The 22,594-nt window shown below is 44.3% G+C and overlaps 2 protein-coding genes across 3 annotated transcripts in view; both read left to right on the forward strand.

Moving 5' to 3' along the window:
* LOC139565016 (E3 ubiquitin-protein ligase SMURF2-like) overlaps positions 1-11,976 on the forward strand; it is a 59,825-nt gene extending 47,849 nt beyond the window's left edge. The window contains exons 12-20 of the mRNA XM_071385022.1: positions 3,619-3,820; positions 5,743-5,846; positions 6,475-6,589; positions 7,219-7,397; positions 7,631-7,768; positions 8,049-8,169; positions 8,330-8,531; positions 9,171-9,246; positions 9,449-11,976. Of these exons, the coding sequence (XP_071241123.1) occupies positions 3,619-3,820; positions 5,743-5,846; positions 6,475-6,589; positions 7,219-7,397; positions 7,631-7,768; positions 8,049-8,169; positions 8,330-8,531; positions 9,171-9,246; positions 9,449-9,548 (1,237 nt within the window). The 3' untranslated portion in view covers positions 9,549-11,976. The remainder of the gene's footprint in view (positions 1-3,618; positions 3,821-5,742; positions 5,847-6,474; positions 6,590-7,218; positions 7,398-7,630; positions 7,769-8,048; positions 8,170-8,329; positions 8,532-9,170; positions 9,247-9,448) is intronic.
* A 4,924-nt stretch (positions 11,977-16,900) lies between these two features.
* On the forward strand, positions 16,901-22,578 carry LOC139565283 (probable ATP-dependent RNA helicase DDX5). Of its 2 annotated transcripts, none has more exons than XM_071385484.1 (13): positions 16,901-17,061; positions 17,847-18,018; positions 18,195-18,291; positions 18,400-18,533; positions 18,651-18,716; positions 18,799-18,940; positions 19,017-19,177; positions 19,271-19,443; positions 19,550-19,660; positions 19,942-20,003; positions 20,081-20,140; positions 21,388-21,619; positions 21,828-22,578. In XM_071385484.1, exons 1-13 carry the CDS (start codon positions 17,021-17,023, stop codon positions 21,853-21,855), a joined length of 1,479 nt encoding a protein of 492 aa, XP_071241585.1. In that variant the 5' UTR covers positions 16,901-17,020; the 3' UTR covers positions 21,856-22,578. The 2 variants fall into 2 exon arrangements, with proteins under 2 accessions (XP_071241585.1, XP_071241584.1); XM_071385483.1 differs by having other exon boundaries at positions 16,903-17,061; positions 21,388-21,606.
* The last annotated feature ends 16 nt before the right edge of the window (positions 22,579-22,594 follow it).

Genomic DNA, 22,594 nt, shown 5'->3' on the forward strand with positions numbered 1-22,594 from the left:
AAGCTGAGCCAAGAGCGGGTTTGTGGCCATTAGAATGATGTACGATGGGCCCTGGGTCCAACCACATACCTTCCCTGGGTTCTGCTTTAAAGGGAGAAACCCTTGGCTTTGTCTTGGGGAACCTAAGGCTGCATTTACCCCATGCAGCCCAATTCAGATTTCTTCCCACTAGTTGGTAGTTTGACTAATCACATCAGATCTTTGACATCAGATCTTTTTCAATGCTGATCTGATTGGTCAAAAAAATATCAGAATTAGGCTGCCTGTGTTAACGCTGCCGACAGGATCTCTAGGTGTGCACTAATGTAACACACATTGGATGGTGGCTCAGAGATTTGGAGTGTGCAGTCTGCTGGTTAGCAGAGGGCTCATGGGCCTGACCCAGTCTGACTGGATCATCCTATCTGAGAATACCTTCTCTGATTTTGTCCCCTCACGGACCACTGTGGAGCAAAGAAGCTGGACTCTGGCTGAGACGAGGGGTGGGAGTGACATTCCAACCAGCGACAAAACTCTGGAAAAGATATCAGAAGGCCGGCGTGGTTTTCCATCAAGACATCTGCCTTTTATCAAGGAAAACGATTTCAGAAATTCTCACCCCTCATGCTGTCATCCCACAAAAATGTTTGATATATACGTGTCTTTCAAGCTTATAGTTTATTACCCCTTTTATTTGCTAAAGACATTGCCTCAGCGGGCCACAATACGTTTTTGGTTAGACTTACCCTGTGATGTTGCAATCTCCTGACTCTAAGCCTGGTCACTGGACAATAGGTAACAAAATTCTTGTTGGGCCTCAGATCTGCCCTCTGAACTCTGGCATGAACACTCAGAGGATCAGTTCCCAGGGGTCTAGTGTTCTCTAGCTTTACACTGAGTTCACTGTATTACTGTCTGAGCTTCAGCAGGTAACACACCACGCCATCTTACTCTCTTAAAACAAGTTTAAAAAAGAGAGAATGCGCACTAGGCCGTGTGTGTGTGTGTGTGTGTGTGTGTGTGTGTGTGTGTGTGTGTGTGTGTGTGTGTGTGTGTGTGTGTGTGTGTGTGTGTGTGTGTGTGTGGTTGTGTTGTGTTGTGTTGTGTGAGTGACAGGCAGGAATGTTTGATTTATGAGTGAAACTGGAGGGAGTGCTGCTCTGTTGCTCGGTACCTCTCCTCTCCCTGTCTGAGGCTCCCTCTCTGTATGGGTGCTGTCCGGAGGCAGCCCTTCCTACCTCCACCCCCGTCCCTCCCTCCCTCTGAGTCTAGTCTGCAGGATATAAAGGGATTGAGGAGGAGGACTGGAGTGCCCTATGGGTCCCTGCTGCTCTGTGGGATCGCAGGAAGTGGCCAGCTCAGCTCAGCTAGACGAGGCCAAAGACAGTGGGAGTCTAGAGCAGTCAGTCCTTAGAATAAGCTGTCACTGTGTATTATGGTGTGTGGATATAAAGATCAGGATGGCTGCTACATGACTGTCAATTACTCCTGCTCAGTGTATGACCCTCCAAACAAATATTTTTGAGAGCTAGGATTGTGTATTTGCCATATTTTATGACATTATACCGAATAAAAGGTTGTCTGGTTTTGTATAGTACAGTGAATGGCAGGTGTTTGGTAGGTGTCCCAGACAGAAATAGGTTTGCTGAGTTGTTAGAAATGACTGGATTTCAGTGGTTTTGGCCTATCCAATATTATATGATCCTGTACTTTTTGGGCCTAGGTAAATCCATTTAGCCAGGATGGGTTGTTGTTCCCTGATTCTCCTGTCACAGACTCTCTGCTTACCCTCTCTCACACTTACTCTCCTCTCTCACACACATAAGGCGTCAGCATGCTTCAGTTCGGCCTGGCGGCTAGCCGTAGTCAGCGAGGCGAATCGAACGAGTGTGTTGGCGTACTCCCTTAAAAGACCTTCGCTTGAAAGCAGTAATAGTACTGTTTGTCAATTTTGAGACACCGTAGCCAGTTTACACTTCCTCAAAATAGTTAGAATTAATCTAAGATAACTCAAGAAATCTGTAATTCATTTAGATGTTTTTGCCGAGGAAATCTTAGCGCTAACTAATATGTTTGGTGCAGTAATATTTCTAAATGTAAAAATGTGCATGAAAACGAGTCATCTCTGGTTGAATGACAACAAAGACTTTACTGAAGAATCCCTACTGTTGACCAATCACAGACAAAGGGGTGTAGACTTCAGCTACTGACTTCGGCAAGAAAATGTTGTGTGCCCGAACAAGAGTTAGTTTTCTTCTTCTAACTAAAACTCCAAAAGTCCAAAGTCCAAAACGTCACAAATGCTGTCATAATATATGCACACGATCTTCTGAACTTTTCCGTCTGGGAAGCATGCGGATGTCTTTACACACTCTGCCCCTCTCTCTCACTCTCTCTCACTTTCTCTCACTCACACACACACAACCCTTTGTTGCCGGCTGTACATCCTGGTGTTTATGACCCTGCTCAGAGGGTGAGTGTGCCCACTATGCCCCACTAAAGTGCAAAAGGCCAGCATGCAAATAATCCTCAATTTCTGGCTCCATAAAGGGCCTTTTGATTCTCTCTTTCTCTGTGTCTGTGTGTGTGCATGCGTGTTTCTGAGCAGAAGAGCCTTCCACCACCACTGCCATGGTTCAGAAGTTCACTCTCATGCCAGAGATTTGGGCAGGAGTCAAGGACCTCGTTCACTACCACCACAGATCATACTCATAGCCTGTCTTTTGATCTGGAGGTTAACCGTTCTACAGCACTGATGTGTTATCACAGTTACAGCCACCCACTGAGGTGGTCGTCTTAGCTGTTAGGGACCCTACACAACTTGGTTGTTCATTTATTGGGTTCCTATAGTCAGCAACACGTATCCTCTTATGAAGGAACTTGCATTGAAATGTCACTCCTGTTAATAAACAAATAAAGAACCTTCCTGAACAATTTAAGCTGAAGACATGAGGTCTATGGACACACCCTCATTGAACCCTCATTGCTCAGTGCAGAATGAGACCGACACTGAATCTATTTGCAGATGTCTCTTGCTGTAGCCACATTTTGCTTCCCCCCCTGTAGAACTGTCTATTTTCTCTCTGTCTGTGCCGTGCTGTCTCTCTCTGTGAGACCACCGTGGGTCCAGCGCAAGGTGGGGAGTGGAGGTGGCATGGCACACACCTGTGAGCTGGCAGAGCCCAGCACGGCAGGGGCCCACGGAGTTGCCCACGAGGAGAGTACGACAGAGCCGTTTGTATGGAGAGCCTGGCGGGGCGTAGAGGAAGGGTCACTGGCTGCACCTCACCTCCGTCCTGTAAGCAGACAGACAATGTGGCACCTACGGACACATCACACCACCCTCTGGCTCTGCCCCCTCATGTGTGCTTGTTCAGAAATACCACCTCCACCTATGTCTGTGGGCACATGGCAGCTTGTTTGACTTGATGTGCTTCCCAGATGACCTCAGTGTGTTTACATCTCGTTCTCCAGTCAGCAAAAGGAGGGAGACAGAATTCCTGCCTGGCTTTATTTGGAGTTTTTAGGGTTTCTATTTTAATTTTTTTGTGTTTTATTTTTGTGTACCTGTACGTGTTCCGACCCCAAGTCTCAACAATGATCTTTCCCTCTCCATCTCTTCTTTTTCTCCATCCCCAGCCATCAGAACCAGCTGAAGGAGCAGGCCCAGCAGGCACTGGTGTCTCCAGGTAATCTGCCAGAGGAGGCCGAGTGCCTCACGGTGCCCAAGTACAAGAGGGACCTGGTGCAGAAGCTGAAGATCCTCCGCCAGGAGCTGTCCCAGCAGCAGCCCCAGGCAGGCCACTGCCGCATAGAGGTGTCCCGCGAGGAGATCTTTGAGGTGAGACCGTCGAATTAGTGTTATTCCCTCAGTTCTTGAACACAACCAGCATTATTGAGTCTTTAATTAGTATTACTGAAGAGGTTGTCTATCCCGATCCTGAAGGAAAGCATCAACTCTGGACATTTTCCTCACTCTCATTTACACTTGTAAAAGTTTATTATACCAGCTAGTTTACCTCACTTTCAAACCTCAAGCAATGGTTTTCCATCCTCTACTTCCCTCTCCTCTCAAGGTCGTTGCTCGTCATGTTTCTGTCACGGCGTTATCCACCATGCTATTATCTATGATGTGTGAAGAGAGTTTGTTCATATCCAAAGCAGACCTCTTATTTGAAATTAGGCTTTTGTGAAGTGCACTCCTCAGTGGGGGAGGTTTTCTAGTTTGGGAGGTGTGGAGCCTCATCAGAGCAACAACACCTGCAACAGACTACATGACCCTCGTAAAATATGTGATGGAATGTGCTGGAACAGCTTTGTCTGTTAATCTGAAGGAAGACATTTTTGTTGGCTGATCTCAACACGAAAGGGAGATGGGGGTGGATTTTAAGGCTAGACATAACTTCATCGCTTTTCTGGACACGCCGAACTGTTAGAAATACGACTGTGTGGGCAAGTGTCAGCTGGTGGACTGTCAAGCTGTCTCAGTGTGTACATTCTATTAAAGATAAGAGGCCTTATTTCTCTGGTGTCACCGCTGACACATCCTCAGTGTAACTGGAGGGCACGGTGGACCAGCTCTGGTGTCACCGCTGACACATCCTCAGTGTAACTGGAGGGCACGGTGGACCAGCTCTGGTGTCACCGCTGACACATCCTCAGTGTAACTGGAGGGCACGGTGGACCAGCTCTGGTGTCACCGCTGACACATCCTCAGTGTAACTGGAGGGCACGGTGGACCAGCTCTGGTGTTACCACTGACACATCCTCAGTGTAACTGGAGGGCACGGTGGACCAGCTCTGGTGTCACCGCTGACACATCCTCAGTGTAACTGGAGGGCACGGTGGACCAGCTCTGGTGTCACCACTGACACATCCTCAGTGTAACTGGAGGGCACGGTGGACCAGCTCTGGGGGGAAAGCGGTGTTATTGTTCCACTCTTCTGTTCTGTCTGTTTACTGTCATTCTCACAATCCACTTTTAATGAGACTGTCCCCGATACTTGGAATGTGCTGGACATTGTGGGCCTGTGTCTGCAGCTCTCGGCATGTGGGGTGAACGCACCAACCCAGAGTGGGGTGTAATGATCCCAGACTCTGAGTACCAGGGGGAAAGTTTGTTACTAAAACACTGGTGTTTAATGTTCTACAGAAGCCCCCTCTGGCGAGGAACATGGGGTGTTTCTCATCATTGTTTCAGGACAGTTCCTTCTTTTCTTTGTTTTTTTTTGTCTTCAGCTTGAAGCCATTTGGAATTGCACAGGTCTTTGGTTTGCATGTTTAGGACAGGCAGACAAGCCGGGCTTGGCCAGACTCATGCTCTGCATTCCTGCCCCGTTTCCCATGAACCACTGAGACTGGGACAGTGGGGGTGAGACTCACGGGATCGCTTGGTGGAATGTGTCGCGTTGGAGAATGTCCTCTTATCACCCCACCTCCTGATAATGCGCTTTGATTAAGGGTGGACTGGACACTCAGGTTACTTTGGCAGGGGAGGAGAGTGCGTAGCTAGGCAGGCAGGGGCCAGCCAAGCTGGTCCTAAATGACAGCACAGGAATGTTTATTCTTTGGCTCGGTCCCCAGAGCCAGCATCACTCACACACAGACGTTACAGTGCAGATAGATGCATCCCTCTGGCCACAGACCCTGGACTGCACAGTATTTACCAGATGGTCTCTGATGGAAGTACTCAGTAAGTTTGGGGATGCAGTCCTCCATCCCAGTCCCATTTGTTACAAAGGTGTATCTCTGTATGTGTTACAGGAGTCTTACCGCCAGGTGATGAAGATGAGGCCGAAGGACCTGTGGAAGAGACTGATGGTGAAGTTTAAAGGGGAGGAGGGGCTGGACTACGGAGGAGTGGCCAGGTAGGAATCCACAGCAAAGCATGAGGAAAAAACTAAGTTATGCTCAATATGCATCATCATGGAACAAAGAAGATTTCTATTGTGTGTTAGAGAAGTAAATGCACCAGGTCTGGAACCAACAGGACCTGAACAGCTTCTACCCCAAGACATTAGTCTACTAACTAGTTAACCAAATAGCTACCCGGACTATCTGCATTGACCCTCTTTGCACCAACTCTTTTGACTCAAGCATATAGCCAGGTTATCTCGTTGTGTATTTATTCCTCGTGTTATTATTTGTTCTATATTTTTCTCTCTCCGTTGTTGGGAAGGGCCCATCAGTAAGCATTTCACTGTTAGTCTACACTTGTTGTTTAGGAAATATGTGACAAATAACACTTGATTTGATTTTGATTTGAATGCCACCATCTGCTGAAAACAAGGTTGGCCCCCAAGGGGTAATATTGATTTAAAGCACCCAATCTGAGAATTATACTTCTGCTTTTTAAATTGCCATGGAGTATTCACTTTCTGAAATTGATGTTCCCTGCCTTGAAAAAATATTAAATGGATCAAGAGATTTCACAATGGATGTTCTCATCGTCTGTCTCTCTTTATCTGTCCCTCTCTGTGTCTCCTGTGTGTGCAGGGAGTGGCTGTATCTGCTGTCCCATGAGATGCTGAATCCGTACTACGGCCTGTTCCAGTACTCCCGCGATGACATCTACACCCTGCAGATTAACCCCGACTCAGCCGTCAACCCGGTGAGTCAGAGGCCCAGACGCCGCCACCAGCCCGCCCCACTGTAATGTGAAAGACCAGGTCACATGGACCGCTCATCTGCTCTAGTCTTGCACAATCTTTCTGCCTCTGTCTCTCCTCTGCCTGTTTATTTGTTTGGCCTTCCATTTCCCTATCAGCTGTTCTCATGCTAGATGCTAGATCTCCTGGAGACTGGTGATGAATTAGGCAACTATTTAATTGCTGTTTTGAGACTCTTTACTGCCTCTATAGCATTTGGTTGTTAAATCCATCATAAGGGAAATAGTTTACAACTGCAAATAGTTTGGATGCTGCTGCTCACCTTTTGAGTCCTAACCTTTGTTAGGATTACGCACTGCAATAAATTCCCAGCTGTAAGAATAGCAGGTATTTATAATTTACCAAGGGCTCAAACCTAACTTAAGACATGCGTGAGGAAATCTGAGTTATAGCGCAAATCTCCCATCGACATCAATGCATGACTTTGAGTTGCATGCATGCATCCTAAATTAGGATTCTGCCTTGAGTTGCTCAATCTTGGTAATTCTCTGAAGACTGGGAGATGCCATGCTAAATGGATGTACTATGAAGTGTTTAAGAGGACTAAAGGTGTTTCTGTCCCCCTCCCCAGGAACACCTGTCCTACTTCCACTTTGTGGGTCGTATCATGGGCATGGCGGTGTTCCACGGCCACTACATAGACGGGGGCTTCACCCTGCCCTTCTACAAACAGCTGCTGGGGAAACCCATCACCCTGGACGACATGGAGTCAGTGGACCCAGACCTCCACAACAGCCTGGTCTGGATCCTGTGAGTAGGAAGGAAATGGGAACAACATCCTCACACAGACCAAGATGCGCACACAGAGATTAACATGGTTTTTAATGATAATAGTTGGTAATGGCTCATTTTAATTCATCGGGTGATAATTTGGTGTATGTGAACTATAACATCTACTGGTGTACTTTTAAAGTCCCTAAAATAACCACTCATGATCATGTAGCTACACATGATGAGCTCTGTCCGTCTCTCTCACCTCTCAGGGACAATGACATCACAGGCGTGTTGGACCACACCTTCTGTGTGGAGCACAATGCCTACGGGGAGATCATCCAGCACGAACTCAAACCCAACGGCAAAATCATCCAGGTCACCCAGGACACCAAGAAGGAGTATGTCAGGTGAGTACTCCCCCACCGACCCCTCCTCACCACACAGGAAGAGGGTTGGTCTAGCAGTCGACAGTCAAGCCCAGCAGGGAGGAGATACTGTTTGGATTTCAGATGAGCTTTGCGGCAAGTGACCAGCCACAGTTAACTGACCTAGGATCAGGGAGTGAAGTACATGTGAAAGGCTTTGCTATACCCCTCAAAGAGGCTCAGAATCATGGCTTTGCCTTCACGTTCCAGTATGAATCATCGATCTCTGACTCTCTCTTTCCCTCTCCCTCGCTCCCTACAGGCTGTATGTGAACTGGCGTTTCCTGCGAGGCATCGAGGCTCAGTTCCTGGCCCTGCAGAAGGGCTTCAACGAGGTCATCTCCCAGCACCTCCTCAAGGCCTTCGACGAGAAAGAGCTGGAGGTATGAATGAGACACATCCCCCAGACTAGCAGTACTTATCTTCACTGTCCATCCTTTACAAAGGACTGCATTCTCCCAGACATCAGCATTTTCCCCATCCATTTCCTCCCTACAGTTTCCCTTTGACTTTCATTTCACTCTCTCCCTCTCTCCACCTCAGCTCATAGTGTGTGGCCTGGGTAAGATCGACATCAACGACTGGAAGTCCAACACGCGGCTGAAGCACTGCACCACCGACACCAACATCGTCAAGTGGTTCTGGAAGGCCGTGGAGTCGTACGATGAGGAGCGCCGGGCCAGGTTGCTGCAGTTTGTCACTGGCTCCTCCAGGGTCCCCCTGCAAGGCTTCAAAGCCCTCCAAGGTACCCTCACAGCACTCACCCTCCTGGGACATGTACAGTAGCTACATAGTTAGGTTCTCAGTGTTTCACTGCGCTTCACTGGGAGAGTTGCTTGCTAGCTAGCCCTTGTCCACCCCCTATAGGCATGTAATATTGATTGTTATGACGGCTTATAACATTTGTTATGACAGCGTAACGAATGTTTATGCCAGAGGGAGATGGGTGAGGGTTGTTTGTATTATACTCTACTGTTCCCCGAGGCAGCTCAGCAGGCCTCAGAGTGTGTTGTTGTTGTTGCCTGAGCTGAACCCTCTATGCAGAGCAGGCTGAGCAGTCCAGTAGTTCAGTGGGTCCAGTCTGTCAGACAGGATGCCCAGAGAGCACCCAGGCGTGCGGAACACACTGTGATCCACTGCTCTTCCTGTCTGACATGCCGCTTCACTCTGCTCTTCCATGTTACATAACAGGACCATCGCTGCTGCTGGTCTCAATACCAAGGTCCGCGCAGGCCGATGACAACATACACAAACCCAGTGCTCTTAGTGCCCACACTTGGCGCCGCAGAGTGCTGAGAAAGCTGTCCAGTACAGTAATGTCTTTTGTGTGTGAGTGAAGTGTGCTCTGCCGTTGTGCTTCGCAGTAACTGTTGATATGTTACAGGTGCTGCAGGCCCACGACTCTTCACCATCCACCAGATCGATGCCAGCTCCAACAACCTGCCCAAAGCCCACACCTGGTGAGTGTCTGTCTGATCTGACCCTGCAGCTTGCCCTTCAGGAACAATGTATGCCTTTGTCAAAGCTGGGAAGGGCACTTTGATATATCAACATCATGCTTTAGGTTTAGGTTTCCACCCATGTATATGTTAACCATGAACATAGAGAGGTCCTAATACCAAAGGCTCAGGCTCAAGTCTCTCTTGCCCTCTGTTTGTTCAGCTTCAACCGGGTCGACATTCCTCCCTACGAGAACTATGACAAGCTGTATGACAAGCTGCTCACTGCTATCGAGGAGACGTGTGGCTTTGCTGTGGAGTGAGACGCTGCTGACGCAGGGGTCGGCAGGAACAAGGAGTGGAGGAACTCGACCATAGTCAGACCCCACCATCCAGTTCACCCAGGGGAAGGGGGCGTCTGTGGTCCAGTGGCCCAAGGACTCTCTCGCCCACAATAGGGACATGTGGCCAGGCCGAGGGGGGGAGGCAGAGGAGACCTGAGCGAGCAGTCTCGTCTGTCTAGGGGTTTCCCCTCACCCCCCTCTTTTAAAAATAACATTTTCAGCTGCTAATAACTCAGACTATTTACTAACTTGTGGAACTGCAAAAATGGCTGGCTCTTCCTTTTTTTAATAAGTTTAGTTTTAGCATTATAAAAAATAGTCAGTATTCCATGTAGCTACGCACCATCTTACCAAGCAGAACATGAAGTCCACAACTAAACAAAACATTGGCCACATAAACAAGACTGGTATCACTGGTTTGATGGAGTACATTGTTACCCACGGTTACCAACAACACTGAATTGTGCTTGGTATGTTTGGAGGCAGGGACTGAAGGGAGCATGAAGGCTCCTTAGCACCCCCTGGTGACAGTCCTTTTCTACTACTGAGGACTCTTGGGGCATCTATCTTCACTCAGAGGCTGGACTTTGGAGCACATGTTCAGAACTTGACCTTATGGAGAAAGACATGCAGGGCCCCATTGTCAACGACCCTGTCCAAAGAAAGCGGGCTGGTTTTCAGCGCTCCATTCCCAGAAACCAGTGTCACACGTCTGACATCTAAGCTTGTTTGGAAATTTAAATAAATAGCTTGAATGGTGTTATTTTTATATAATGGGAAAATTAAAAAAGAAACACTAAAATTATATATAATATATATAATTTATTTCTGTTATATTTCAGAAAGCTTTTGCCATTATTCCAGAAAAAAAAGCCAATATTAAAAGTGTTACTGTTTAAGCTTGAAAGAAGTACACTTAGATTGCTGTGGGGGAAATCTTTACATAGCCTCTTTCCTACACAGTAAGTAGAGAGGTGGTCTTAAGGGTGGGTTGTCTTTAATACACACAGTCCTCTGAGTGACATAATACTTTTGACTGAATCTTTTCAACTATTTAGATATTAACCTGACCCTTTAAATTCCAGTGACATCATCCAGTAGGTACTTGTGGTGGGGTATGTATGATGAGTTCCATAGGAATTTCTCATGATTTCATGATTGTTTCTTCAAGGTGATCTGCTCTGTCCCCACAAAATAATGGCTAAGAGTCCCTGCTACCCTGATACATTTTGTTATGTGAAGATTACACACATCCTTTGTAAGTGCTACTCTTGTCATTCTGGCAAATAACTACTACTACCTTCCGGTTATGGTCTTCTGGTGCTAAATAAGACAGCAGTTTGCTCAATTCTTTCAAGATATTGGCAACCAGTCTTATACCTGGGGCTGAGATGGGCGCATAGCAAACTACATACAAAAAGTTGCAATGAATTGAACAAACATCACTCAGACCTCAAGCCACATTCTCAGGAGATGTCATATTATTTGTTGTATTATTTGGTAGCTGACGTGGTCAGATACAAAACCTTTTCCTCTGTAATGGTTGAATGACTTATACAGTACATTATGTTGAGTGGCTATAAAGTCCACATTTGTCATATGTATTGTAACCCAACAGTAGACATTGACATGTGATAGTTGGGGTTCTATATCTCCATATTGGCTATAAATTAAATCTGAATGAATGAGATGAACCCCCTAATTCTACTCACCTGAACCTAGCTCTACAAGTATGGGTTTGGGGAGAACATATTTATTTTCTACTCATTCAAACAAATTGTTGAATGTTTTCTTCTTTTTTTTAAAAGGCTTCCTGTCTAGCAATCTATGACCGTGGACTGTTCTTAAAGTTAGCATACATTGAAAATGAATTGCTCATCTTTTTCTTTTATAGAGGTGTATGCAAAGTGACGTGTCCTCAGATGGTGCTTTGTACTGTGATAGGTTATTGTTCATTAATGTGGATCACACAACCTGTAATTTATCTTTAACTTTATTTTTTATTTTTTTCACACATACAGAACTATTTGTCGCCGTATGTACTAGGTGACTTCTATCTATTTACCAGATAGGTCATGGACTGATTGATTTTATATCTAAACATATTCATTTACTTTAAAAGGCACAAAAAGATCCCTCGACAGTCTGTTTCTTACACAATCTCTCTGCATTACTCCATAGCTGCCTCCCTGAAGAATGGAACTTTTTATTAACAAGTCAAATTTTAGATGCAGCTATTTGTTGCTTAATTTTTTTGCATGATCCACGAGCAGGACTATATCTCTTATAGCTGACTGATGCAATTAGATGTACTTAACACTATCATTTTTGTAAGAGTATTTTATTTTTGTGTGTAATTTAGGTCTAATTAAACTTGTCTTTGTCAAATAATATGAGGCACCTTGTATGTGGCTGTGCCTTGTCTTTTGTCTGTGTATGTGAGAGATTTTGGGGGCTTTCAAAGGATTTGGGCAGAATTTCGCAGTATTCAGGAGCTCAATTTGAGCTCCTGTGCATTCAATTTCCTTTGATCATCATTGACGTCACTACAACTGGATTGGAGTCCACGTGTGGCCAATTCAATTGTTTGGACATGATTTAGAAAGAAACACACCTGTCTATATAAGGTCCCACAGTTGACAGTGCATGTCAGAGCAGAAACTATATCCTGAAGTCCAAGGAACTGTCCTTTTATCTCCAAGATAGAATTGTGATGAGGAATATATCTGGGGAAGGGTATAAAACAATTTCTAGAGTGTTAAAAGTTTCTAAGAGCACAATGGTCTCTATCATTGGAAATTGAGAAAATATAGAGCTGGTTAAACCTGGTCTACAGTTGTGAGGCTGGTTGGATGTACTGCCAAATTCTCTAAAATTACGTTGGAGGCGGCTTATGGTAGAAATGAACATTAAATTCTCTAGCAACAGCTCTGTTGGACATTCCTGCAGTCAATATGCCAATTGTGACAAAACTGTACATTTTAGTGGCCTTTTGTCCCCAGCGCAAGGTGCACCTGTGTAATGATCCTGCTGTTTAATCAGCTTCATGATATGCCACACCTGCCAGGTGGATAGATTTTCTTGGCAAAGGAGAAATGCTCACTAACAGGGATTTGTGCAGAAAATTTGAGAGAAATAAGCTTTTTGTACATATGGAACATTTCTGGAATATTTTTTATTTCAGCTCATGAAACATGGGACCAACACTTTGCATCTTGTGTTTATATTTTTGTTCAGTATATATTATTTACAGTATATTATAAAAAGGGACATGACAGCATGTCTGGAGTTTGCAAAAAGGCATGTGAAAGATTCTGAGAGCATAAGGCAAAAGATTCTGTAGTCTGATGAGACAAGAATTTAACACTTTGGCCTGAATGCAAAGCGCTATGTCTAGAGAACCAGGCACAGCTCAACACCAATCTAACACCATCCCTACCGTGAAGCATGGTGGTGGCAGCATCATGCTATGGGGATGCTTTTTAATGGCAGGGACTGGGAGACTTGTAAGGATAGAGTGAACAATGAATGGAGCAAAATACAGGCAAATCCTTGATAAGTACCTTCTTCAGAGTCTAAATGACCTTACACTGGGGCAATGATTTACGTTCCAACAGGACAAATACCACAAGCATACAGCCAATGCAACACTGAAATGGCTTCCAAACAAGAATGTGAAAGTCCTTCAGTGGCCAGACAAAGCTCTGACTTGAATCCCATTGAAAATCTGTGGAAAGACTTGAAGATTGCTGTTCACTGCCACTCCCCATCTAACTTAACAAAACGTGAGAAAATCTGAAAGGAAGAATGGGAGAAAATCCCCAAATCCAGATGTGCAAAGATGATCGAGACATACCTACGACGACTCAAAGCTGTAAGCGCCACCAAAAGTGCTTCTACAAAGTATTGACTCGGGGGTGTATAAATTGCAAGTGTATAATTTGAGCAGCATTATAAGAGCCTGGTAGCAGCAGTTGTGATGTGTGCTAAGGTGCAGAGAATCAGCAGGTGATCAGTCCAGTTCAAGTGTTCAGCAGTCTGATGGCTTGTAGATAGAAACGGTATCTGAGCCTGTTGGTATCAAACCTAATGCTCCGATACCGTCTCCTTGACGGTAAGGGAGAGAACAGCTCGTGGTTTGGGTGTGTGGGTCCTTGATGATGCAGCGTGCCTTCCTCCGGCACCGTTTCGAGTAATGTCCTGGTTGGGTGTAAGCACGGTCCCAATGATGTACTGGGCTGTCTTCACCACCCGCTGGAAGGTAATTCCACAATCAGTTCCTTTGTTTTGTTGACGTTGAGGGAGAGGTTATTTTCCTTAGCAACTGTAATTGAGAATAGCGTAGTACATGAAGAGTATTGTCTGCTAACGGGTCTCTGACTTCAAATCAGGAAAGGGGATACGAGAAGGGTTACTTTGGAAATGAGAAAGATGACATTGGGCATTTTATATACAGTATAAGAGCAGGAAATGTTAAACAAAATCTGGAGTAACGGCTGTTATTACAGTACTACACTAGTTTGATTACCACGATACAATAAACAGGTCAGTTTAGGGACGTGTTTACTTGAAGATGAAGTATTATAGCACACTAGTATGTTTTATGTCATCCTTTAACCAGCTTTTAAATCTTGACAAAGTGGGAGCTGTAAAGCTTTTCATTTTAATTTGAGCATTTATTTGAATTAGAATGAGTCTGGCATGTCCTGAGCAGCAGAGGCGTGAACTGAAGTGCTTTCATCAATGATGATGGTGGTGATAGGAGGGGGCTTGGAGTATCAGTATCTATTTGCTCAGACAAAGGAATGGGCATACATAAGGTAATTTTTGGTAGTGTGATGGACTGTATAGGCCTAAACAGATTGTTTCTGTGGTAGCCTACAGCCAACCTTGACATTGATGTTATTTCGTAGATCCAAGCAGTGGTACACCACTCTGCATATTAAACTTGATCACGTACAGTGCCTTCAGAAAGTATTCACACCCTTTGACTTTTTCCACATTTTGTTGTGTTTTACAGACTGAATTTAAAATGGATTCAATTTAGATTTTGTGTTACTGATCTACACATAATTACCCATAATGTCAAAGTGCAATTTTGTTTGTAGACATTTTTACAAATGAAAAGCTGAAATGTTTGGAGCCAATAAGTATTTGTTATGGCAACCCCAAATAAGTTCAGGAGTAAAAATGTGCTTAACAAGTCACATAATAGAATCCACCGACTCACTCTGTGTCAAATAATAGTAGTTAACATGGTTTTTGAATGACTAACCCATCTCTGTAGCCTACACATACAATTATATCAAAATGAAAGGAGGACCAAGGCACTCTTCATATAATTAATTAAAATGCCTTTATTAGTATGGCATGTTCAATAGAAACAAAGTTGTTTAAAAACCGACGCGTTTCGGCTGCATGGCCTTCGTCAGGGAGTACCATGCAGCCGAAACGCGTCGGTTTTTAAACAACTTTGTTTCTATTGAACATGCCATACTAATAAAGGCATTTTAATTAATTATATGAAGAGTGCCTTGGTCCTCCTTTCTTTTTGATGACCAATTTACACCTTTTACCAAAGAGCACCTTCTATCTACCAAAATATACTATAGTGTACCTTAGTAGCGCTTCCCTTCCTCCTCTTCATACAATTATATGTAAGGTCCCTCAGTCGAGAAGTGCATTTCAGCACAGATTAAACCACAAAGACCAGGGAGATTTTCCAATGCCTCATAAATAAGTAGATGGGTGAAAATAAAAAAAGCAGACACTGAATATTCCTTTGGATGCGGTGTCAATGCACCCTCAGTTGCCGGAGAGGAAGGAAACCACTCAGAGATTTCACCATGAGGCCAATGCTTATTTTAAAACAGTTACAGAGTTTACTGACTGTGATAGAAATGGGATTTGTTTGATTTGCCACAAACATAATGCTTGTATTCAGGACAAAAAGTTAATTTCTATGCCACTTTTTTTGCAGTTTTACTTTAGTGCCTTATTGCAAACAGGATGCAGGTTTCCGAATATTTGTACAGGATTTCTTCTTTTCACTCTGTCAATTAGGTTAGTATTGTAGAGTAACTACAATGTTGTTGGTCGATCCTCAGTTTTCTATCACAGACATTAAACTCAGTAACTGTTTTAGAGTCACCATTGGTGAATACTTTCCGAAGGCACTGTAATTAACGGCAGTAGCCTATTAAAGGCATTTTAGTGAAAAAATATATAGACATCTGACCCAGAACTACACTAACAAGTTCTGAGGTTAGGGACCTTTTACTGTAAATCAACATTTTCACATTACAGAGCAGCTTTTCCAATTTCCAAAAACCCTTTACAGTCTATTATTCATTAAAAACATAACCTGATTAAGTGGCTTTAGGTCTACCATATTTTACGCTAAAGTACTCAGCAGAACTCTAATTTTAGGGAGATGTTCCTGCATATCGACTGCACTAGTTTGAGACTGCCATCTAGCCATATTTTTTTTTACTGAATGTGCTTTCTTTGAGCACTGACGTCACTTATGGTAAAAGGAAAGCAACCGGATCACAACTGTTTTTTTTGTACATATGCTTTCGCCAACAGGTTTCATTAAATAATCCCAAGTGAAACACCCAGAGAGCTATGTGTAAATATATCGCTCTGATACACCTAAAAGCGAGAATTTGTTTGTCAAACGGCAGTCAAGCATCGATCATCATGTCACCAGAATTAGACCCTCAATATTGATTGGAAATGAGCATCAAGATCACCGTGAACTTTTACCAACCTGTGAAGTTCATAATAATTGATTTCAAATGTAGCCCAATAAACTGAATGGTTTCCCGAGTCATACCATATCGTCGCGTGAATTTCTCACATAAATCATTTTACGGACACACCGTCGGCATTTATGTCACAGCTGTTAATACGGTATGAATTTACTAGTATAAAACTAGATGGAAACGTGGTTATTGTGATACACCTGATAAAATGTGATACATTGACAATAATACTAATACCTAGCTAAATTCCACAAGTTGTACACAATAGCATTCTGTCGTATTAGAGATTTAATTTGGCATAGCTTATGTTTCAAAACCTTTTTTTATATAATAGATTTCCATATAGGATACAGATACTTTATCTATAAGGCGCCTAGAACATTATAAACACATTGCGACAAAATTACCTCCTCCATTTCACAACATTTTCGGAACATAAACGCAAAATATGCACGTGTTCTTTCCAAATAGCTTTGAATGTGACGTTATGCAATGTGCTGCGGTGTAGTCAGTTCATGGCGGATTAATACTTCACTCAGACCGTGAGACTTCCTCATGCAATAAAAGCCGAATCTCTTTTTTTAGTTCACCGGCATTTCAGCATCATCACGGCAGTTCGCGTTTGATATCGGATTTTCAGGCGTAGTTTATTTATCGTTTTTATTTATACACTTTGTTTACAAGATGCCTGGATTTTCCGACAGAGATCGTGGTAGAGATAGAGGGTAAGTGTTTGAATTAATTTTAGGCGAATTTAACACCTCGTTGTCTCGCCAGAAATGGCTGACATGACGCACGGGATAACGGTAGCTAGCGTATTCGTTTAGCTAGCTAGGTATATTTCGTATTTTATTATTTTACTCAGACTGCCGTTTTTTTAAACTTTTAAAATGTTACCTATCGAAATGTATTCAGAATCAGAAAGGACCAACGTTTTTGTAAAGGCCTCGTTTCGTCATGAAACTAGCAAGAGGCCTGATCTGAATCCGAAAAGTCTTAGCTGGAGGCCTGTTTATTAAAATACGAACAAGCTAGTCCGCGGTTGTAATTTTTTAATTCACGTTATCACATTTTCATAACGTTAATCTTAACATTAACATTGTGCCTCATCGTACAGCAAATGTCCGATAACCGGTAAGCTAGCCGACTAAATATATTTGTACGCCATGTGGCATTATTGAATGCGGATACAAAATGCCGGCCGGTTTTTTTTTTTCATTGTTCCTGTGCTGGATATATGTTGAAGATTGCTGTTTTTTTTTTTTTTACGTGAATCAGAGTCCAATAAGCCAAGCATTTCTTCTAGTTTGTCGAAACGCTGGCAGTAGCTTCTGCATTGTATTGAAGTTGGGGTAATGTTTAATTAGTTACACGCTGACTGCTAGTTTTCTGTTAAATCTAAAATGTACTTTTCTTTGATTGTATTTACTCAAGCGAGTTTATCCACAGGTAACCTACATCTCTTTTACATTGGTTGGCGTGACTAACATTAGACCATCCATTTCCCCAGTTATGGCAGCGGACCACCTCGTTTTGGAGGCGGCGGAAGAGGAGGTGGTGGTGGGGGGAAGTTTGGTAATCCCGGTGATAGACTGCGCAAGAAGCACTGGAACCTTGACGAACTCTCTAAATTTGACAAGAACTTTTACCAAGAGCACCCCGATGTTACTCGGAGATCTCCGGTATGTAATCCAGTGGTCAAAATCCAGATGCAGCTGAATTTTCTGTAAATGTTACAATTGTCATGTGTTCTTACATAGGTTCCTTTTTTCCCCATATCACCAATGGCCATTTGGTGTAGTTGTCTTTTGCATTGCCATGCCAATTGATCTGAGTCTCTACATGTTTGTCATTGCAGCAAGAGGTTACACAGTACAGAAGTACTAAAGCTGTTACTGTGAAGGGGAGGGACTGCCCTAATCCAATTATGAAGTTCCATGAAGCCAGTTTTCCAAGTATGCACATCCACTAATATCTGACACATTCAGTTGAAATATTTATTTTTGTTCCAGACTTGTCTTCAATCTGGGTTTGTTTTCATGTACAACCCCCTTTTTCCACAGCCTACGTTATGGATGTCATTAACAAAGCAGGATGGTCAGAACCAACACCGATCCAAGCACAGGGTTGGCCACTGGCGTTGAGTGGCAAGGACATGGTTGGCATTGCACAGACAGGCTCTGGGAAAACTCTCTCGGTAAGTGTGAGAATCTTAGCCTTATGACTATTCCAGCAACTTAGAATGGCTCTTAAAAATAAGAGGACTGATAGTGTTTTTCTTTATTGTAATGCAATGTAATTTTTCTTTTTGCAGTACTTGTTGCCTGCAATCGTGCACATTAACCACCAGCCTTTCCTGGAACGTGGAGATGGCCCTATTGTAAGGACCCATGGATATTCAGACTTGTATCTAATCTCGCATCCACCCAACATGGATTTATGGTATTCAATCTTTCTTTCAGTGCTTAGTGCTTGCCCCTACCCGTGAGCTGGCTCAGCAGGTCCAGCAGGTGGCGGCAGAGTATGGTAGAGCTTCTCGCCTGAAGTCTGTCTGCGTTTATGGGGGCGCGCCCAAAGGGCCACAGCTCCGTGACCTGGATAGAGGTAAGTTCCACAACCACTCTATGTATTTGGCTGATTTGAATCTATGGAATTTGGTGCTCAAGATTGTTTATTATAGGTGTGGAGATTTGCATTGCCACACCTGGCAGGCTTATTGACTTCCTGGAAGCGGGAAAGACCAACATGCGCAGATGCACTTACCTGGTCCTGGATGAGGCTGACCGAATGCTCGACATGGGTTTCGAACCACAAATCCGAAAAATTGTGGACCAAATCAGAGTGAGTTCTGTTGTGATGCATTAATGTGCTAATAGTCTACTGATCTCACTTGGTACAGCCAAGGGAAAATTCTGACACCTTCCTTATCTCCAGCCTGACCGACAGACTCTGATGTGGAGTGCCACCTGGCCCAAAGAGGTGCGCCAGCTGGCAGAGGACTTCCTGAAGGACTACGTCCAGATCAATGTGGGAGCTCTGCAGCTGAGTGCCAACCACAACATCTTGCAGATTGTGGATGTTTGCAATGATGGCGAGAAGGAAGACAAGTGAGTCCTGTGGTATTTCTGTACTGTATATGTAATGGGTGGAAAATATGACTTAGACACTTTTGTTTAGTCACTAATTGAATGCTTCCCGGCCTTCCCCTTCCAGACTCCTCCGCCTACTTGAGGAGATCATGAGTGAGAAGGAGAACAAGACCATAATCTTTACAGAGACCAAGAGGCGATGTGATGAGATCACTAGGAGGATGAGGCGAGATGGGTAAGTGGCATCAATACTTCGTTCTTTAAACTCGGTACTCATGTGTTTTGTTAAGTTCATGTTTTAAGTATCCCTATATTTCTGTTATTACGGGGCTATCACTCAGTCAAGAGTGCGCATGCGCAGGAAGTTAGTTCGTTGTTGGACCTAGCCTGGAGTGTAATGGCTACCTTGTAGTGTGTTCATATAGTAGAGTAAACTTTGTTAAACTGGAACCTTGTCCTTGTGTCATTTCGGATTAACATGTTTTACTGGACTTAATTGACACTTGCTTCTTTTAGTTGGCCAGCAATGGGCATCCATGGAGACAAGAGCCAGCAGGAGAGGGACTGGGTGCTCAATGGTGAGTTTTATCACAAGAACAATTTAGTATGAGACAACCTCTTATGTCCAGCTATCAATTTCCTTTCCTTTTTTCAGAGTTCAAGTTCGGAAAGGCTCCAATTCTCATTGCCACAGACGTCGCTTCCAGGGGTCTAGGTTAGTTTCATTCTGTCCTTGGTCCCTTGTACCAACTTTTTTTCTGAGAGAAAGTGGTTCTTTCTGTAACTTCTGCCTTCTGAGTTTCTCCCCTATCTGAAGGAGCGGTCTTTTGAGGCAGGGCCTTGGCATGACACGCCCAGGTCTCCAGAGGGGGAAGGAGGACTCTTGGAGGTGTCCTGACTGAGACATCACCCAGTCACATACAGAGGTGGCGGGGCCTGAGTGCTGACTATCACGCTGGGCTGCCCAAAAGGGGGCCTAAATGAGGGTTAGCCGCTGCACCCCTGTAAATGCAGCTGTTCTCTGGCATCGGTTTGGACTGCTTCACACCCAAGCTCATGGCTCCACCAGGCTCTGCTGTTTCCATGTCTTGCATGTCGGTTTGGGCATTGTATTGCAAGTCATCGAGTTCTGGAAGGTGTAGCTTTTCTCAAACATGTTTGACAAATGTGGCAGTTTCCTAAACTTCTGTTTTGAGAGCAGTTGTAAGTCCAATTACACGTTCACCTCTGTAATGATATGGCTACTGGCGCTTAGTGTCAGTGGGTCATGTCAGTTGGCTGGGGACAAAATCCAAGCTCGCACTCCTCCCTCACCTGCGTTTCAAGTCATGTCGAGACCTGCCAACGAGAGACATTTGATCACGTGAACACTGGTTCTTGATGAGACTGGGTGTACTTTTGTTATGGGTCACAGGAGTAAGTGGCTCCATCTTTTAGCTTTCCCCAATTGTTTATGGTCTTGGCAAGACGTTGCAGTGTGGCCTTTATAGTGAGCTTCTTATGAGTGTGTGGGAAGAAAGGGCCTTCGTTATCACCATAAGGTCCTTGTTTTTGCACATGAGGCAACAGTGCGCATAGTGGCCTTACTGTGTAGGATCACCCTGCAGTCACTTGGCATTGTGTGGGGAGTTTTCTGCAATGGGAATGGACTAGTGAATGCATACTCCTTTATGGTAAGACTTCTGATCCTTGTTTAAGGGTGGGGGCTGTTGAGAATTGAGAGGTTATCTGGATTGGAAGCATTTGGAGTGTGCATCGTTTCTCTCTTCCCACCGTAGTATCCCCACAGATTTAGTCTTTCTGAAGTTGTCTAATGCTTTTCTTTACAGCCTAGTGGAAAACCCAGCTACATCCAGTGAATGGTTGTACTAACTTTGCTCTTTTGGTCTGGCTGTTGTGGTGTGCATCTTTGTGCGCTCCCTCTGCTTTTTTTTTGTTGCCACACTGCAACACATCCTACAGATGTTGAAGATGTGAAATTTGTCATCAACTTTGACTACCCCAACAACTCTGAGGACTATATCCACCGCATCGGCAGAACTGCCCGGAGCCAAAAGACTGGCACAGCCTACACCTTCTTCACCCCCAACAACATGAGGCAGGCCAGCGACCTCGTTGCTGTGCTCCGTGAGGCCAACCAGGCCATCAACCCTAAACTCCTCCAGATGGCGGACAGAGGAGGTAAATCTAATTGGTGAGATACAGGAACTGTGGTTCAGCTGCAGCCATTTTTTCCCCCTTTTTGTTGACGTGGATGGGTTTGGCACAGTCAAAGCTATGGGATCTTGATTTAGTTTTGTGTTAGCCATTTACCCCCCTACAGTGTTTTCCAATGTACCCATTTCATATCACTCAAACTAGCATGAAAGCCCATTCTAATTTGTTCTTGTTGTTCCTTTCAGGTCATTCAAGGGGAGGCAGAGGTGGTAGTGGATTTAGGGATGACCGCCGGGACAGGTACTCCTCCGGGGGCAGGCGTGACTTCAGTAGCTTTAGGGACAGGGAAAACGATAGAGGTTTTGACAGTGGACCAAAGAAGGTCTTTGGCACAAATTCACAGAGTGGAGGCTATGGGGCAAGTGGCTTTGACAAAAGCGGCAATGGTTTTGGCGGCTACGGCAGCAACGGCCAGTCAAACTATGGTACCAGCCAGGCCGGGGCGTTCCCAACGCAGAACTTCCAGGCCCCACAGTTTAGTGCCAACCAGGGAGGTACACAGAATGGCATGAGCCATCAACAGTTCCCCTTCACGCAGCAACAAGCGCCACAGCCCATGGTGCCTTACTCAATGCCCCCTCAATTCCCACAGTAAACATCCACATGAAAGTAAAGATGGTAACTTATTGCTTTTTTGTCTTGTTTAGTCCTATACTCTATCCAAAATTGTACTGTTTAATTTTTTACACAGGGTTCAATTGATTTTTTAAAACCTCGATCAAGTCCTTGTGGGGGGGGGTCCTGCAGTGCAGCAATAGTGATGGTGCACAGTTTTGCTTTCTTTTACTTATTTAATTTGTTACATTCCTCAGTGATGTTTAGTCTTATTTTGTACTAGTTCTTGCAGATGTATTTTGTCCCACCTGTACCATTTAAAGTGATATGTTAAGATCTTAACTGGGAGGCATGACCTTTCGATTAAAAACCAAAAATACATATCGTGTTGTCTTTT

The sequence above is a fragment of the Salvelinus alpinus genome, chromosome 36, assembly GCF_045679555.1.
Source record: "Salvelinus alpinus chromosome 36, SLU_Salpinus.1, whole genome shotgun sequence".
Lineage (NCBI taxonomy): Eukaryota > Metazoa > Chordata > Actinopteri > Salmoniformes > Salmonidae > Salvelinus > Salvelinus alpinus.

What these genes read in the sequence shown, in the direction of transcription:
- LOC139565283 (XM_071385483.1), top strand. Translation starts at nt 17,021, where the DNA reads ATGCCTGGATTTTCCGACAGAGATCGTGGTAGAGATAGAGG. An exon ending in GCTCTGGGAAAACTCTCTCG is followed by an intron (nt 18,534 to 18,650) that starts GTAAGTGTGAGA and finishes TTCTTTTTGCAG; the next exon opens with TACTTGTTGCCTGCAATCGT. An exon ending in GATGGCGAGAAGGAAGACAA is followed by an intron (nt 19,444 to 19,549) that starts GTGAGTCCTGTG and finishes TTCCCCTTCCAG; the next exon opens with ACTCCTCCGCCTACTTGAGG.